Source organism: Gambusia affinis, linkage group LG19 (assembly GCF_019740435.1).
Source record: "Gambusia affinis linkage group LG19, SWU_Gaff_1.0, whole genome shotgun sequence".
Classification (NCBI taxonomy): Eukaryota; Metazoa; Chordata; class Actinopteri; order Cyprinodontiformes; family Poeciliidae; genus Gambusia; species Gambusia affinis.
Window position 1 is genome coordinate 9,811,632 of NC_057886.1, and position 19,219 is coordinate 9,830,850.

At 35.7% G+C, this 19,219-nt stretch overlaps 1 protein-coding gene and 5 gene segments (V, D, J or C); 5 read left to right on the top strand and 1 right to left on the bottom strand.

Annotated features, from left to right (window-relative positions):
• The first annotated feature begins 2,199 nt into the window (after positions 1 to 2,199).
• LOC122822390 lies at positions 2,200 to 2,768 on the top strand. The segment is given in 2 exon segments: positions 2,200 to 2,265; positions 2,360 to 2,768. Coding segments are annotated over 2 exon segments (345 nt in total).
• Positions 2,769 to 4,099: 1,331 nt separating this feature from the next.
• On the top strand, positions 4,100 to 8,125 carry LOC122822386. The segment is given in 3 exon segments: positions 4,100 to 4,112; positions 7,585 to 7,672; positions 7,767 to 8,125. Coding segments are annotated over 2 exon segments (348 nt in total).
• LOC122821968 lies at positions 4,923 to 5,463 on the top strand. The segment is given in 2 exon segments: positions 4,923 to 4,997; positions 5,075 to 5,463. Coding segments are annotated over 2 exon segments (432 nt in total).
• A 3,333-nt stretch (positions 8,126 to 11,458) lies between the features above and the next one.
• Positions 11,459 to 15,607, bottom strand: LOC122822374 (gastrula zinc finger protein XlCGF57.1-like). Of its 3 annotated transcripts, none has more exons than XM_044101001.1 (4): positions 15,415 to 15,607; positions 15,261 to 15,327; positions 14,078 to 14,212; positions 11,459 to 13,973 (listed from the first exon to the last, which is right to left on the bottom strand). In XM_044101001.1, exons 3-4 carry the CDS (start codon positions 14,098 to 14,100, stop codon positions 12,629 to 12,631), a joined length of 1,368 nt encoding a protein of 455 aa, XP_043956936.1. In that variant the 5' UTR covers positions 14,101 to 14,212; positions 15,261 to 15,327; positions 15,415 to 15,607; the 3' UTR covers positions 11,459 to 12,628. The 3 variants fall into 3 exon arrangements, with proteins under 3 accessions (XP_043956936.1, XP_043956934.1, XP_043956935.1); XM_044100999.1 differs by having other exon boundaries at positions 15,261 to 15,353; XM_044101000.1 differs by lacking the exon at positions 15,261 to 15,327.
• A 1,364-nt stretch (positions 15,608 to 16,971) lies between these two features.
• On the top strand, positions 16,972 to 17,492 carry LOC122822385. The segment is given in 2 exon segments: positions 16,972 to 17,051; positions 17,165 to 17,492. Coding segments are annotated over 2 exon segments (357 nt in total).
• A 1,254-nt stretch (positions 17,493 to 18,746) lies between these two features.
• On the top strand, positions 18,747 to 19,193 carry LOC122821969. The segment is given in 2 exon segments: positions 18,747 to 18,795; positions 18,883 to 19,193. Coding segments are annotated over 2 exon segments (357 nt in total).
• The last annotated feature ends 26 nt before the right edge of the window (positions 19,194 to 19,219 follow it).

Here is a 19,219-nt window from a genome sequence, read left to right on the forward strand (position 1 = left end):
ACAACTAGATAGTTATTTTCATTTTCAGAATTTCCATTTAAAATAATGAATATATGAATTAATGATTGTAAACTCTATCAGAATCTGAAGGACTGATGTAAAGTTTAGAGGCTCAGGCATCATTGACACTTCAAATGAATGAATGAAACTTTTCATGCAGTCATTCTTGATTTGATTTCTAACTCTTAATCATCTAATTTCATTGTGTAAAACACAGGTGTTAAACTCCAGTCCTCGAGGGCCGCTGTCCTGCAACTTTTAGATGTGCCTCTGCCTCACCTGAATAGAATAAGTAGGTCATTAGCAAGGCTCTGGAGAACTGATCTACACAAGGAGGAGGTAATTAAGACATTTTATTCCAGTGTTTTGTACATGTGGTACATCTAAAAACTGCAGGACAGCAGCCCTCGAGGACTGGAGTTTGAGACCCCTGGTGTAAAACAAAGCAAAAAGAGAGAAACATGTTTTGAGAGAGAGAACAAAATGTTTAATAAGATAATACAAAAGTTTCTGCACAGATCAACGGGTGACAAAAACCATAGTTACACACTTTGTTAAAAACTGTTCATGTTATATTTTATGACTTCCTGTTTCTTCAGATTTTCATCAACATGAGGTTCAAAGGAAAATATCTTGTTTGTTTCTTCCGCAAAAACATCAATAAATGCAAATTACGTAACCGGTCAGAAATTAAATATGTATAACAATAATGATATAATATGACAGTTAATGTACAAATATGTAAAATCTGAAATCAACCTTAAATTTTGTTTTTATACATCAAATAAATCCTATTTCTTCTTCAGAAGGAGGAGTCAATGCAAAGGCTGTCTGCTCAACCTTTGCATGTCTGTTAGTTTAAAAGCAGCAGTGAATTAGTGGCAAACACAGTATGAACAGAGAATAATGGCTTCTACAATGACTAGATTTAAGGTTCTTCTTCTTGTTACTATCTTGTCTGAAAACTGGAGTGGTAAGAAAAGAGATATTTTTTACCGACATTATGATTGATGAAAAGGGTTGGTGGTTAGACAATAATTAACTGTTTTCCTGCAGGTACTGATGGTCAAACACTGACTGAGTCTGAATCAGTGGTTAAAAGACCTGGAGAATCTCACAGACTGACCTGCACATATTCTGGGTTTGGTGGCGATCCTAGAATAGTTTGGATCAGACAGGCAAATGGAAAAGAACTGGAATGAATTGCTTATATCAACAGTGGTGGTGGCACCAGCCACTCTCACTCATTGAAAACCCGGTTCACCATCTCCAGGGAAAACAGCAGAAGTCAAGTGTATCTGCAGATGAACAGCCTGACAGCTGGAGATTCTGCTATTTATTATTGCGCTTGGGAGCCACAGTGACACAGAAAGCAGAAACACTGAACAAAAACTCCTGTAATCATGAAACGTTTCAATAAGAGACACCACAGGGGGCGCCCTAACACCACTTTTCTGAGATTACTGTCACTCTCTCTTCTCTAGTAGCTTTAATTATGTTATGATTATGATTACAGATAAGATCATGTGCTGTAAAACATGGATGCAGCTCTCATACTTTCTGGCAAAAAAATCTGTGATCTTGTTTACTTACTGTTTAGTGAACCAGATCAACAACATGGGGGAAAAGAAGTAATTTGGATTTATCTGATTCTAACAAGTAGCAAATAAAGCTTTAAATCTTTGAAATTATGGCAGAAGTGTTTAATTGAGGTGTACTTCTCAGGGAATTATTACCGAAAGACTACCGTAAATAAATGTTTGAGTCTGTTAGCAAAATTTTGATAATGTGTAGAAAAAACACACAAAATGAATTCAAACATGCACAAAAGTCATTATTTTAAAAATGATTAGTGATTTTTGTATGATTGTTCTACTCTGAAAAAAAGAATGAATGAACCATAATATTAAAATACATCATTTAAAGGCTTAATTGAGCCAGAATGTTTACATATCTAAACTTTACAAATGAATTCTCAATTTCAAGTTTGTAAATGTCAAAACTAATTTAAGGACAATATAATTAGAAACATATAACAGTTTTGAGAAATTGACCAGCATTTCTCAATGGTGGTCCACAGTACATAAAAGTTATTTTTACCATGTGATTCTGGTGGGGCTGGTTTGTTGTTATGCAAATGAAAAGAATCATGTTATAAAGTCTTGATCTGATGCTGTTAGCTGCAGAGGAGGAGAAACTCCCATCAGATCATCTTCAACACCAACATGTTCTCTGTAGCTCTGCTGCTGCTGGCTGCTGCATCCTGTGAGTCTCACTGAGACAGAATCATTTACAGAATAATGAGAGTAAATTAAATTCATTGTTGGTAACAATACAGTTTTAATGTGTTTCTCTACAGGTATAAAGTGTGAACAGTTGACCCAGCCAGCCTCTGAGACTGTGCAGTCAGGTCAACGTCTGACCATCAGATGTCAGGTCTCTTATTCTATGAGCAGCTATGCAACACACTGGATCAGACAGCCTGCTGGGAAAGGACTGGAATGGATTGGATATAGATATACTGGAGGTTCTAACTACAAAGATTCACTACGGAACAAATTCAGTATCGACTTAGACACTTCCAGTAAAACAGTGACTCTGAATGGACAGAATATGCAGCCTGAAGACTCTGCTGTGTATTACTGTGCCAGAGAGCCACAGTGACACAAACCAGCTGCAGAGCTGAACAAAAACCCCTGAGAACAAAAACAGATTATATCAAACCACCAAAGGAGCTTTTAGTTCATTTTTCATCTGTGGAAACTTAGTCAACCTTTTTTTAAACTTTTGTAAAAACTTTGTAGAAATAGGTCCTTACAACAAAAATATGGCTTTTGTCTAATCTTTTTATATGTTTAATTAAAATAAACAAAAGTCAAATTCCTCACCTGTAAGCACAGAGTTGGTGACTGAAGCTGATTCTGATTCATAAAATTGAAACTGTTATATTTATAATGTATTGAAGGTGACATTGATTGAAAACATGATTTTATATAAATAATCAACTTCCACTGAAAGGTTTGTCAGAAACATTCAGTTTGCTAAATAAATCTTTGTTTTTATCATGAACAATGATATAATACAAATGTTATATTCTTCTTATTTGGTTTAATCCTCACAATCAGAACTGAAAACATAAAATATACAGAGGATACATGCATCTTATTCTAATCTCTAAAAACCTGTAATGTTGTTAAAATAGTTCTTCCTATCTTATACCAACACCTTTCCTGATCTTTATAGAATCCATCATTAATTTAATCTCCAACTCTAACTCACCTGATTAATGTTTAACACAAGGACAAAAGAGACAAACATGTTTAGTAGACAAACATTGTGTTTAATAAAATGCTGGTTTTTGCACAGAAGATTATGGGGCAAAACAAAAGTGAAACATCCATAAAAAGGTTCCAAATGCACTAAAATCAGATTAAATGTAATTTCTTAATCAATTTGGGTTCAAGTTTCATTGTTAATTTATGATTTCAAAATAACTTAATTTGACAGATTGTGTTGAAATCAGTGAAATCTGCTGTAAAGCTTTATCTGTTTTGGTAAAACAGGAATCAGCATCAAATTATTTAAAAATGTCTTCAAATCTCAAAATGTCTGAAAATAATCTGAAGTAATCGCCCAATTTTGCCTTTTTTGATCAGATGATTTATGTTTCTATTCCACCAGGAGGAGGAGTCAATGCAAATCCTGACTGCTTCACTATACATGTATGTGCATAAGAGCAGCAGTGAACTAGTGGCAAAAAACAGTTTGAACAAAGACAAATGGCTTCTACAATGATTAAAATTGAGTTTCTCCCTGTCTTCATTAATTTGTCCTTAAAATGGAGCGGTAAGAAAAAAAATGTTCATGACTGATGTAAAGAAATGGTGGCAAGACAATTTTAATTGTTCTGTTTATCTGCAGGTACTGATGGTCAAACACTGACTGAGTCTGAATCAGTGGTTAAAAGGCCTGGAGAATCACATAAACTGACCTGCACATATTCTGGGCTAGGCAATCCTCACATAGCTTGGATCAGACAGGCAACTGTAAAAGGACTGGAATGGATTGCTTATATCTGGTACAACAATGGTGGCATGTACTACTCTGACTCAGTAAGAGGCCGGTTCACCATCTCCAGAGAAAACAGCAGAAGTCAAGTGTATCTGCAGATGAACAGCCTGACAGCTGGAGATTCTGCTGTTTATTATTGCGCTCGAAGAGCTACTGTGACACAGAAAGCAGAAACACTGAACAAAAACGCTTCTGTGAATTAATAATTTTAACAAGAATCCACCAGGGGAAGCATAACACCAGTTTTATTGATCACAACCAACCCATTCATATTTACAAGAAGCTTCACACAGAAGAAATAATTATAGGACTATTCAGAAAATATAAATCATTAGAAATAGATTTTGCATTAATATTTGAGATTAGAATAAAAAATAAATACAGGCATCAATTTAAAGTATTCCTATCTGTACAATATTTGATATCTTTTAATGTTCTCTCTTTATAAATACACAGAATTTTCTTAATATGTTTATTAGAATGTCAAAATAAATATCACTAGCTAAAAACATTATTCAAGAATACAGTTGTAGTTCTACACATAAAATAAAGCAGATCACTCTCTTAAACTCTCTTTGTTGTTCTTGAGAGTTTCTCTGCATGTGGCTCAATGATACTGATAAAAACTCAAACTACTTAAAAACTACATTAATATTTAGATTGTCCCTTTGTAATATAATCAGAGAATTAATGTGAAATTATCATTATGTACTGAAGGACACTGTCCATAGTTGATCATATGTAAAGCAATTTTTTATCACGTGCTTCTGATATGGTTGGTTTGCAATTATGCAAATCAGAAGTGTCAGATGTAATACAATTGATGTGATGCTGTCAGCTGCAGATGAACAGAAACTCCCATTAGATCAACTTCACCATCAACATGTTCTCTGTAGCTCTGCTGCTGCTGCTGGTTGCTGCATCCTGTGAGTCTCCCTGAGACAGAAACATATTCAAATTGAATATTTATTGCTGATAACAGTTCTAATGTTTCCTCTCACAGGTGTGGAGTGTGAACAGCTGACACAGCCGGCCTCTATGATAGTGCAGCCAGGTCAACGTCTGACCATCAGCTGTCAGGTCTCTTATGATCAGAACAGCTACTACACAGCTTGGATCAGACAACCTGCTGGGAAAGGACTGGAGTGGATTGGTAGAGACACAGAATTCAAAGATTCATTAAAAAACAAATTTGGAGGGAGCTTAGACTCTTCCAGTAAAACAGCAACTCTGAATGGACAGAATCTACAGCCTGAAGACTCTGCTGTGTATTACTGTGCCAGACAGAGTGGCACAGTGACACAAACAAGCAGTAAAGCTGTACAAAAACCCCTGAACAGGCTGTCAAACCACCAGAGGGAGATCTCTGACTTCCTTGTTATTTTAACTTAAAACAGTTATGACTAAAATTTAACTGTGACAACATGACAATTAACCAAAAAAAAAAAAAGATCTATTCATACATGATGTGATTTACTGTTTTTGACATTTTTATAGGTTATAAAGAATATTTCAATAATCTGTGTCTCTATCAATACTTGATATGGATTCGAAACAAACAACCAACAAACAGATTTAAAAAAGTGAATATGTATAATACGTCATCAAATCACTTGAACCAATGATCAAAAATCCCAGGACCTGAAAGTTTGACCTTCAGTTAAAGGTTTATTGATTATTGACAAGAGTTTTGAAATTGATTTATTTAACTGAACATGAAGGAAAAATACACTGAATGTTTTATAGTTAACATTCAGTTAACAGTAAAACATTCTGTTAATGTTTTAATTCAACAATCCTTAATGTTGAATTAAGGATTCAACATCCTTTTTATGTTGAATTAATTTCTAATTCACTCTCTTAAAGTGAAAATCAAAGAGAAGAAAGACAAACATGTTTTGTAAGAAATAAATGTCAAATAAAAACACAAACCTTTACAAAGAGCTCAACGAAGAACATTACGAAGCAATATTAGAGTCACACACTCTGTTAAAGAAAAGTTCATAAAATATCTTCCTGTTTTTCAAAATTACAACCGGAATGAAGCAGATGGCATTTATTTGAAAATGACTTGAAATATTAAAATATCTGGACACAATCTGAAATAATTAGCCAAATTCATGAATCACATGAATCTATTTTTTCACCAGGAGGAGGAGTCAATGCAAATACTAACTCCTCCACTTTTATACATCTGTTGTTTAACACAGACCTGCCACAGAGTGATTCAGTGGCAAACACTGAATGCATAGAAGCAAATGGCTTTTACAATGTTTAGATTTCAGGTTGTCCTTACCTTTATTATTGTATCTGTAAGCAGGAACGGTAAGAACCAAGATGTTTTTAATCAAGTTAAAAGCTTGCTTGGAAAGGCAATTAATATTGATTTGTTTATCTGCAGGTACTGATGGTCAAACACTGACTGAGTCTGAATCAGTGGTTAAAAGGGCTGGAGAATCTCACAGACTGACCTGCACATATTCTGGGTTTAGTAGCACTCCTGACATAGCTTGGGTCAGACAGGCAGCTGGAAAAGGACTCGAGTGGATTGCTTTTATCTGGGATGACAGCAGCGGCATGTACTACTCTGACTCAGTAAGAGGCCGGTTCACCATCTCCAGAGAAAACAGCAGAAGTCAAGTGTATCTGCAGATGAACAGCCTGACAGCTGGAGATTCTGCTGTTTATTATTGCGCTCGAAGAGCCACAGTGACACAGAAAGCAGAAACACTGAACAAAAACTCCTGTAATCATGAATAGTTTTAACAAAAACCCACCACAGGGGGAGCCCTAACACCACTTTTCTTACATGACTGTCACACTCACCTCTCTGGTAACTTTACTTATGTTATGATTAGATGTTATACACAAGAGTATGGAGTCATTCTTTCCAGTCATGTGCTCTAAAATGTGGAAGAAGCTCTTATATTTCCTTGCAACAAATCTGTGTCCTCGTTTACCTATTGCTTTGTAAATCAGGTCAGACAACATGGAGCGAAAAGGAGTAGATAGATTTATCTGATTTTAACAAGTAAAAAATAAAGTTTTAAAACCTTGAAATTATGGCAGAAGTGTTTAATTGAGGTGTATTATTACTGAATGACTGAATAAATGTTTGAGTGTGTTTGCTTAATTTTGACGATTTGTAGATAAGAAAAGAAACACATAATGAATTGAAACATGCACAAAAATCATTATTTTAAAAATGGTTAGTGATTTTTATATGATTGTTCCAACCTGACAAAAGAATGAATCAACCATAATATTAAAATACATTATTCAAATACTTAATTTGCTGAGGATGTTTACATATTTAAACTTTACACATTAATTCTCAGTTTCAAATATTTACATCTCAGAATTAATTTAAGGACAATATAATTGGAAACATACTATTTCTTAATACTAGCCAACAGCACCTTAAAAGTATTTTTATCATGTGATTTTGGTGGGGCTGGTGTGTTATGCAAATGAAAAGAATTGTGTTATAAAGTCTTGATCTGATGCTGTCAGCTGCAGAGGAGGAGAAACTCCCATCAGATCATCTTCAACACCAACATGTTCTCTGTAGCTCTGCTGCTGCTGCTGGCTGCTGCATCCTGTGAGTCCCACTGACACAGAATCATTTACAGCATGATGACAGTAAATTAAATTCATTGTTGGTAACAATACAGTTTTAATGTGTTTCTCTACAGGTATAAAGTGTGAACAGTTGACCCAGCCAGCCTCTGAGACTGTGCAGCCAGGTCAACGTCTGACCATCAGCTGTCAGGTCTCTTATTCTATGAGCACCTATGCAACAGCTTGGATCAGACAGCCTGCTGGGAAAGGACTGGAGTGGATTGGGTGGAAATATACTGGAGGTTCTAGCTACAAAGATTCACTTCGAAACAAATTCAGTATCGACTTAGACACTTCCAGTAAAACAGTGACTCTGAATGGACAGAATATGCAGCCTGAAGACTCTGCTGTGTATTATTGTGCCAGAGAGTCACAGTGACACAAACCAGCTGCAGAGCTGAACAAAAACCCCTGAGAACAAAAACAGATTATATCAAACCACCAAAGGAGGTTTTAGTTCATTTTCCATCTGTGGAAACTTAGTCAACCTTATTTTACCCTTTTGTAAAAACTTTGTAGAAATAGGTCCTTACAACAAAAATATGGTGATTGAAGCTGATTTTGATTCAGAAAATTGAAACTGTTATATTTATAATGTATTCAAGGAGACATTGACATAAAATATGATTTTATATAAATAATGTGTTTCAACTTCCACTGAAAGGTTTGTCAGAAACATTTAGTTTACTAAATAAATATTTGTTTTTTGTCACCAACAATAATATTGTACAAATATTATATTCTTCTTATTTGGTTTAATTCTCTCAATCAGAACTGAAGACATAAAATATACAGAGGATACATGCATCTCATTCTAAACTCTAAAAACTCTCAGTGTTGTTAAAATAGTTCTTCCTAACTTATACCAACACCTTTACTGATCTATTTGGAATCCATCATTTATTTAATCTCCAACTCTATCTCACCTGATTAATGTTTAACACAAGGAAAAAAGAGACAAACATGTTTAGTAGACAAACATTGTGTTTAATAAAATGCAGGGTTTTGCACAGAACATCATGTGGCAAAACAAGAGTGAAACATCAATAAAAAGGTTCCAAATGCACTAAAATCAGATTAAATGTAATTTCTTAATCAATTTGGGTTCAAGTTTTATTGTTAATTTATGATTTCAAAATAACTTAATTTGACAGTTTGTGTTGAAATCAGTGAAATCTGCTGTAAAGCTTTAGATGTTTTGGTAAAACAGGAATCAACATCAAATTATTTAAAAATGTCTTCAAATCTCAAAATGTCTGAAAATAATCTGAAATAATCGTCCAATTTTGCTTTTTTGATCAGATGATTTGTGTTTCTATTCCACCAGGAGGAGGAGTCAATGCAAATCCTGACTGCTCTACTTTTACAAGTCTGTTAGTTTAAGAGCAGCAGTGAATTATTGGCAAACACAGTTTGAACAAAGACAAATGGCTTCTACAATGATTAGATATGAAGTTTTCCTTGTCTTCATCATTTTGTCCTTAAAATGGAGTGGTAAGAAAAAAAAAGTTCATGATTGATGTAAAGAAATGGTGGCAAGACAATTTTAATTGGTCTATTTATCTGCAGGTACTGATGGTCAAACACTGACTGAGTCTGAATCAGTGGTTAAAAGGCCTGGAGAATCTCACAGACTGACCTGCACATATTTTGGGTTTAGTGGAACTCCTGAAATAGCTTGGATCAGACAGGAAGCTGGAAAAGGACTGGAATGGATCTCTTATATCAACTGGAACAGTGTCTTCATGTACAACTCTGACTCAGTAAGAGGCCGGTTCACCGTTTCCAGAGACAACAGAAATCAAGTGTATCTGCAAATGAACAGCCTGACAGCTGGAGATTCTGCTGTTTATTATTGCGCTCGAGAGCCACAGTGACACAGAAACCAGAAACACTGAAGAAAAACTGAACAAACTCCTCTGTGAGTTATTCATTTTAACAAGAATCCACCAGGGAAACATAACACCAGTTTTCTTCATCACAACCAACCCATTCATATTTACAAGATGCTTCACACAGAAGAAATAATTATAGGACTATTCAGAAGATTTAAATCCATTAGAAATAGATTTTGCATTTTGAGATTAGATAAAAAAAATAAATACAGACATAAATTTAAAGTATTCCTATCTGTTCAATGGAATGAAGCAGATGGCATTTATTTGAAAATGACTTAAAATATTAAAATATTTGGACACAATGTAAAATAATTAGCCAAATTCATGAATGACAAGAATCTGTTTCTTCACCAGGAGGAGGAGTCAATGCAAATACTAACTCCTCCACTTTTATACATCTGTTCGTTCAACACAGACCTGCCACAGAGTGATTCAGTGGCAAACACTGAATGCATAGAAGCAAATGGCTTTTACAATGTTTAGATTTCAGGTTGTCCTTACCTTTATTATTGTATCTGTAAGCTGGAACGGTAAGAACCAAGATGTTTTTAATCAAGTTAAAAGCTTGCTTGAAAGGCAATTAATATTGATTTGTTTTTCTGCAGGTACTGATGGTCAAACACTGACTGAGTCTGAATCAGTGGTTAAAAGGGCTGGAGAATCTCACAGACTGACCTGCACATATTCTGGGTTTAGTAGCACTCCTGACATAGCTTGGATCAGACAGGCAACTGGAAAAGGACTGGAGTGGGTCGCTACTATCAGTGATACCAGCACCTATATCTACTACTCTGACTCAGTAAAAGGCCGGTTCACCATCTCCAGAGAAAACAGCAGAAGTCAAGTGTATCTGCAGATGAACAGCCTGACAGCTGGAGATTCTGCTGTTTATTATTGCGCTCGGGAGCCACAGTGACACAGAAAATAGAAACACTGAACAAAAACTCCTGAGCGCGGACATCTTGAACACAAATCCACCACAAGGGGGGCCATCAGACCAAAAATAAATATTTGCAGTAACTGTTGGATGGGTGTGTAGATAGATTTAACACTGAAGGCTTTGAAGTATATTTTTTTGTAAAAAATATTTATTTTTTATCATAACTTTTATGATAAAAAAAACTTTTGTTTTTTGTCAAAGTTTTTCTGATCATGAAAAGTACATAGACACAATATTTTTTAGCTTAAAGTTAAAATCAGCTAGTTTTCTTATTATGGTTACTTTTTTAGAAGATTGTATTTATAGCGCCAAGTACAACTTCAATCTTTGTACATATATATGAATAGAACAAAAATAATGAAGCCTTGCTAAATAACCTGTAAATAAAAACATTTGTGCCATCTCTATCTGAAGTGAGGATTATTGAATAGGATGCTCCATATATTTTTTTTCCATTTTGAAGGATGGAAAAAGAAAGAGGACAATTGTTTGTTAAGTCTTCAATCCTACCAAGGAAATGGATAGTCAATGTTTCAAAACCAATTTGGCATGAAATATGTTCCTGAAATTAAAAAATATATACATTTATTTTAAGGCTTTTTATAAACCCTAATATATCCGTTTGGTGTCAGATTATAATTGTTATAGATCATTTTAAACAACAATAAATTTAAGCTTTATTTGTGTTGGTGCATAACAGATCTCTACCATTGTAGAGATCTTTTTTTAATTTGCATGATAAATGATTCTAAATATGTAAACTACAATACAATCTGAGGATAATCCTGCATTAAATGGACAATTTATGTCGAGCCTAAAACAACGACATCTACAGGACAGGAATCATTTAGTCTATTGTTGGTCATTTCATTTAAAACACCTCTCGCCTCACGAGCAGCTTGGGGGGAAAAAAAATACAACACACAAGTGACATTTTCCACCTGTTCTCTTTATCCAAAATATTTGCAAAATATGCTGCTCCTTTATTTGAAGGCAAAACATAAATATTGCCAGAACATGCAGAGAACAATTCATACAACACATTTATACAGGAGATTTGAAACAAATTTGAACATTATCAAAAACTTTATTTCAGTAATAGAACTTAAAGAGTAAAACTTGATCCATTAAACTCAGATTGATCTATTTCAAGCTTTCTTTTCTGTGATTCTTTAATGCGCTTATGGCTTACATTAGCATATTACATAAACCACTTGAAAAAGCAGTTTTTAAACATGGTTATGACTCAAACAATAAAGGGAAAGACTTCTTACTTTACAAATTTCCAGCTGCCTCTCAAGGACAGTGCTGCACAAAGGGGTTAAGAAACAAAAGGTAAATGCTAAAGAAGCTGGCTACTCACAGAACGATGTATCCAGAAATTGTAATGGAAAATTAAGTGGAAGAAAAAAACATGGTACAAAAAGGAGCAGAAAGAGCAGACTAGCTTCATGAAGAGGCTGATTTAATTTTTCAAGACTTGGTTCATGCTTTCACTGCCAATGCCAGCTTGATTAGACAGAAAACAGGCCCTATCTAAAGGTCATGGAGAGTAATTATAAGAAGAAAGTAATGGGCATCTACCAAACTGAGAGCAGCTTTTAAAGCAACCTGGGCTTCATTTACACCTCAGCAGAACCGCAAGATCATTGCCTCCATAACACACAGGATGATGTAGTAAACCATGCAAAACGAGCCACAATCAAATATTTACACTGTGCAGTTTAGCAAACCAACATTTGTCTCAAAGATCTTTTTTTTGTTGGTCTTGCGTAATAATCTAATGCTGAGGTAATTTGGGTTTGCATTAGCTGTCAGCCATGATCATCAAAAACACAATAAAAACTCTTGAAATAAATCAATCTGAGTTAATCTATATAATTAATACAGTTCCTTTTTAAATTAAATGACTGAAAAAAAGCATTTTGATGATATTCTTTGACCAAGGTGAAGCCATTTCTGGTGACATTTATATCTGGGGAAAGCACTGGTTTTAGTCAGAGTTTGTCCTCCTACAAAAAACTTTTTAAACCTGGACTGAGATTTATTAATATCAAGCTAAACTCAACAGAGATATAGAACTCAAACTACCTCTTTCTCAGGGGTGTTGAGTTTCCATGTGTCTGTTCAAAGACGTTCTTTCTCGAAAACATTTTCCACATGTCAGACATGGAAAGGGCCTCTCACCTGTGTGAGTTCTCATGTGGATATTTAAATTACTCTTTTTACCAAAACGTTTTCCACAGGTGAGACATGGGAAAGGCTTCTCCCCGGTGTGAGTTCTCATGTGAGACCTCAAATCACAGCTCTGGCAAAAGCCTTTGGCGCACACCTCGCAGGTGTACGGCTTGTCGTCTGTGTGACCCCGTTTGTGTTTGGTCAAATACCTTCTTTGACTGAATCTTTTCCCACACATGGGACACAAGAAAGGCTTCTCCTCTGTGTGGGTTTTCATGTGGACCGTCATGAAGGTTTTCTCTCTGAAACTCTTCCCGCAGGTCGGACATGAAAAAGGCTTCTCACCCGAGTGGGTGCTCATGTGGCAATTCAAGGCAGACTTCGTAATGAAACTTCTCTTGCAGGTTAGACACGTGAAAGGCCTGTTGCCCGTGTGCGTCTTCATGTGAGCCGTCAAATTGGCGCGAACGCCATAAGATTTGCCGCACAGCTCGCACCTGTGGGGTTTCTCGCCAGTGTGCGTGACCATGTGACACTTCAGACAGTTTTTTCTCATGAAGGTTTTGCCGCAGAGCCTGCACCGGAAAGGCTTCTTTCCTATGTGGATTCTCATGTGATCCTTCAGATGGCCGTTCTGACTGAAACTTTTACTGCAGAATTCGCAGGAATACGGCCTCTCGCCTGTGTGAGTTCTCACGTGAGTGTTGAGCTGACCGTTGTCGCTGAAGGCTTTACCGCACGCGTCGCAGGAATACGACTTCTCCCCCGTGTGAGTTCTCATGTGGCTGTTCAGGCCGTACTTTCGGCCAAAGCATTTGCCACAGACCCCACACAGGAAGGGTTTCTCACCTGTGTGAGTTCTCTTATGATCGGTCAAATGATTTTTTTTTCTGAACTCTTTCCCGCAGATGTCACAGCAGTGCAGCAAACTTTTACCGCAGACTTCCGGATCCTGGTTCTCAGCTTTAACCGGACTCTGAGAGAGGAGTTCATTCCCACTTTGGTCCTGATCGCTGTCGTCCGTTTCCTCTTCTGAAGAATTTTCCACAGAGGTCTCAGTCTCTTGCTTCATCTCTAGCTGCTGGTCATCTGGATGGATGTACAGTTCCTTGTCTTCCTCTTTAATCTGAACAGACTTTGGTTTCTCCTGTGTCTTATTAGGCCAAACTGCTTTTGGTTCTTCATGGCTGGACTCCGTCTCTCGTTGCGAGACAATCTGGTCACGGGAATCCGCAGACATTGACGGATGTAATTCTGCGGAAGATCTGAGGGAAATGCAATAAAAAAAATAAATAAAAAAAAACAATATTAATGGGATTTGAGAAAAATGACACACACATCTTCTTTATACAAACATATAGGCGTGTACCTCATGCTCCTGAAAGCAGACATAAAGCCCAGTAAAAGCTTTATTTTCCAACGGTTGACAGTTTTACTCTTGATGTCCGAGGAAACATATGCAGCTTGGTGTTCATTTGTTGATCTTGGTGCTCCTTCTGTGAAGCTGGAAAATGTCAGCTATGTAAATAGATATATTAGGTTTCAAACCTTTAGAACAGTTTGATTATATTTCTTATTACGATGGCTGGTAATGAAGTCAAAGCTTGACAGGTACCACTATCATGTACCGATAAGCTGATGAAATTAGACATAAAGCCGTAAAAGATACAGCATCAAATTTAAGGACAATCAGAGAACCAGGTCTAAAGAGTTATCAAGATTGCAGTGTAGTGACAAAGAAAAAAAGTGAATATTTATAATTTCTATGAATGGTAATATTTATAGGTCAAGTTATCCAGAGAAAATTGGGAAAGCCTGGAGAGCAGAGGCAGGCTTTAGACTTCCACCATTTTACAAGCATGTTTATTAGAAACAGGCTTATAGTCCAAATAATGGAAAAACTCGCAAAACAAAAAGTCAAAAACAATACTTGAATTTATTCCTAATTTGTGTGACTTGTATGATAGATCCATCTTGGTTGTATATTGAAGAATCAAATTAACTATACAGATCGTTATATATATATATATATATATATATATATATATATATATATATATATATATATATATATATATATATATATATATATATATATATATATATATATCAAAAGCATAAAATAAAGTAAATTTGTAGTTGTGAAATGTCTAGCAGAACTTGTGATTTAGTCATTGCTATGTTAACAAAGAAACCATCTGATGCAAAAGTAAAAAGGTGATTATATATGTGTACCGATTTTTATTGTGGTTTTCTATTCTTGTTTAAGGCTGACATAGGCACAGGGTCATTAAACTTAATGCAAATTAATATTTTGGAAAAGTTTGAGATCAGAACAATGTGCTCTGCTATGGCTAGACGTTAGCATTCACAGAGAGAAAATAATTTGCTCCGCCATTGATTTCTTATTTTACGTAAGATATTTAATGCTAAAAACGTCACCACAAAACCTCACTTCAAAATATCCAAATTATTAATTTTGAGGCCTGGATATGGAGTTGATAACATGCAGTTATTGCTAAAGCTAACGTGTCTGCTAGTTTTTCTCTTACTGTTGACATTGTCGATGCTTGCAGAAAAAGCTGGTGAAACTCCAGGGCCTGATAAATGTCCCGACTGCTGTGAGAAGTATTTTCAGTGTCTTTCTAAATAAACAAAAAGGTCAGTAGTGACTCTAGAGTTAGCCTCCTGTAATTCATCTCCTACCAGCTTGCTTTGCTCGTGATGCAGGAAGAAACTGGTGACTAGAGACAAGTTGGCTCAATCATCAGACGCTAGTAAAAACGATAAGACCTCACATTTCTTTATGAGAAACGAAGAGGTACAGTTAGCATATTTACACACAATCTAGGAGGGAAAAAGCCTAGCTGGGATCGTGTGTTTGTGTGGAGGTGGGAGGTGTGGCTACATTTAGAGGAAGTCTGGTCTGACTTTCAAAATAAAAAGATATTTCACCCAAACCTTCAAGCCTTCACACCAAAAATGAACTATGTGCATTAGATTATTATAAAATAAAATATAATAAAATTACTTTGTCACTATCGGTAACACTGATAAGTGAAATGAAAGGTTAGATAAAAAAATGTACCTATTTGATTCCCAATATTTTTTTTTAATCACCAAAAACGACTAAGTGAATAGTGGTTTTGAACGGAGGAAAAAATAAATTCAATTGGTATAGACATTCAAAACTTGTGTTTGTTTAAAACAAATACCACCAGAGGATTTCTTAATAAGCCAATGGTCAGATTTCTAAGCTCAACACAATAGAGAGAGCAACTCTTTAAGGCTCATTTATCTCAGACTTACATTTAACTAAAAGTATAAATTCATTTAGCCATAGTGGTCAAAAAAAAATTGCCAGAACTTTATTTTGACCTGGGAACTATAATTTGGAAGAAAAACAATCTTGAGATTGTTTTAGTTTTTTTTTTTATATCAGTGAATCCACTGTAAAAAGGTCCATTAAGATGGACACCTATAGAGGTCTATATTTTGACCTGAAGGTGGCAGTAGAAGCAAACAGGTAGAATAATAATGATGTTCATCATACAGCTGTATTTAAAGAGAATAATGTAGAAGATATTACTTGAGCAGTTTTCAGGGTTGAATAAAAATCAACAGAGAAAGCAACAGCACAAAAAAATCACAGTGTTCAAAATAGGTGGAGGAGATAAACAGAATGGTTTTTCAAAGAAAATGGTCACATTGGTGAAAATAAGGTCTCTAATTCAGCGGCACCTCATAAATATAAAGCAGCAAAATATGTGAGAAGATGTAGATTATATTTTTTAGGGAAATGGCTTAGTGTAAGGGAATATAATTGTGGGGCTTTTTTGTTGAGTTAGCCTTAAGAGTACAATTATTATAATAATTGTATAATAATAATTATAATTTTTTTTTTAGGTCAAATAATGCGGAAATAGGGTGTCTCTAATTCAGCAGCACCTCACAAATAGACATAAAGCAGCACAATATGTGAGAAGATATATATTGGGAAATGGACATTTAAATATTCTTATTTAACCATATTTGCTTACTGTAAAGGAATATAATATTGTGGGGCTTTTTTGTCGAGTTAGGTTTAAGAGTAGGATTATTATAATAAAAACACTTCTAGTTTTCTTTAGGGGAAGTGCATTTCTGAATATTGTGAAAATACATTTATTTTGTAATATAACAGTGTCATTATCCATAATCTGCTTTGGAGGAGGAGCTAATGAAAAACAAATCTGCCTACATCTGTGTATTTAAGTTAACAGGAGTGAACTGAGACCAGCAGATACAGTTAAACAAGATGGAGTATAGGACAGGACTGCTGCTTTTATTCATCTGCTGTGCAGGTGAAATACTGAAGTTTTATCAAATTTTCTCAATTACATTTCTGTTTTGTCTGCATTTAATAAGGCAATATGATGAAGCTAAGATTGTTTCACTTCTTTTTTTCCCCTCAAAGGTGTTGATGGGCAAACTCTGACTGAATCTGAATCAGTGGTTAAAACACAGGGAGATTCTCACAAACTGACTTGCACAGCCTCTGGATTCTCAATCAGTGGCTGGTGGATGAACTGGATCAGACAAGCTCCTGGAAAAGGACTGGAGTGGCTTGCAGCTCATTATAATGATCGCAGCTTATATTATTCTCAGTCAGTTCAAGGCCGGTTCACCATCTCCAGAGACGACGGCAGAAATCAGGTGTATCTGCAGATGAACGGCCTGAGAACAGAAGATTCTGCTGTTTATTTCTGCGCTCGAGAGCCACAGTGACTGAAGTTGGTTTAGCAGCTGTACAAAAACCTCAATGCCTTCAAAGTTATCTGAAGGGAGTTTAAATTTTGACTGTGAGAATATCTTTCTTTATTAGACACAGAGTTAAAATGACTCCAGTGATACAGAGATGAAGAAAACAATTTGCTGGCCTTACAGTCCCACCATCAGTAATGTAAATGCACTTTAATATCAATAAACATGACTGAGTTTATCTGTAAAATGAGAAAGAGATTTCTAAAAACATGTTGTCATCAGAATTTTGCAGTTTGTATTTAATGTGCTAAAAATAGATTCAGGTTACATAAGTATGCTATCAAAAATTTAGCAAATCTAAGAGATCTCTGAAATGTCAGTTTGCTAATAATGCTGCTGCGTTATTATAGTTTTCTCTATATTTATATGATGTTCATTTATCTCTTTCGCTCTGCTCCCTCATACTCAGGTTTTCTCACATCTGCAATGCATTCTGTTAACCAGTCTTCCCCACTCCTCTCAAGTTACTTCTTTATGTGTAAACTGTTCCTGGGTTATTTACAGGATTTGGTTGCTCTTCATGTCTGTGTTGTCCCTTGTCTAACCTGAGTTAATCATCCATCCATCTATCCATTTCTGTACACACTTGCCTCAGGACCTTCTGGCTGCAAGGCAACAGTGCAACCAACTGCGCTACTGTGCAGCTCCTGAGTTAATCAATAAATGTTTTTTTCCATCATCCACCTGCCTTCTTCTTGCTTATCTCTTTATCAACTCCAGTTATAAGCAAAACTTCCCCAGACACTAAACCATTTTTCCTTCAAGTTTTATTTGCTAAAAGAAAAAAAATATGTTAATTTGTGCATCAAATGGTTACTGTTATAAAACTCATCTCTAATGAGTCCTTCCTAGTTTGAAACCTGAACTGAGGTCAGACATTTTGTGACTTCAGCAAAGTGAAAACATTAACTCACATTGTTCGGGTTGCTCTCAGTCTTCTTCTTCCAGCTCTTTAGGTTGCATTAGACAATGTTTTTATTGGACATTTGAAGAGATAAAACAAAACCATGCCAAAAAGAGTTCTCAAATTAACCAGTGCATTTACTCTACTGTTATTTAAACAAATAACAATTTCAGAATATGGAGACTCAGTTTGTTTTTTTTAAATAAATTGTGTTTACCTAAAAAATCTGGAGTTTCAACTCCACCCTCCCTGGCAGGAGGAGTCAATGCAAAGCTGTATTTATTTGTGTGACTGAGGCAAGGCTGCCAGAGAACAAGAGTCAAAGAGAAACAAGATGGAAAACAAATTTGGTCTGCTGTTTTTTGTCATTTGCTTTACAGGTGAGAAATGTTGACAGAACTTTGATCTCCCTTTGTGAAGCTCTTTTCTAACAACAACTGTATTAATTTGACTGCTTTTCTTCACAGGTGTTGATAGTCAGACTCTGACTGAATCTGATCCAGTGGTTATAAGACCAGGAGAATCCCACAGACTGACATGTACAGCCTCTGGATTCACATTCAGCAGCTACTGGATGGCCTGGATCAGACAGGCTCCTGGAAAAGGACTAGAATGGGTTGCTGCTCATTATGACGATCGCAACCTACATTATTCTCAGTCAGTTCAAGGCCGATTTACCATCTCCAGAGACAACAGCAAACAGCAGCTGTATCTGCAGATGAACAACTTGAGAACAGAAGATTCTGCCGTTTATTATTGCGCTCGAGATGCACAGTGACTAAAGTTGATTCAGCTGCCGTACAA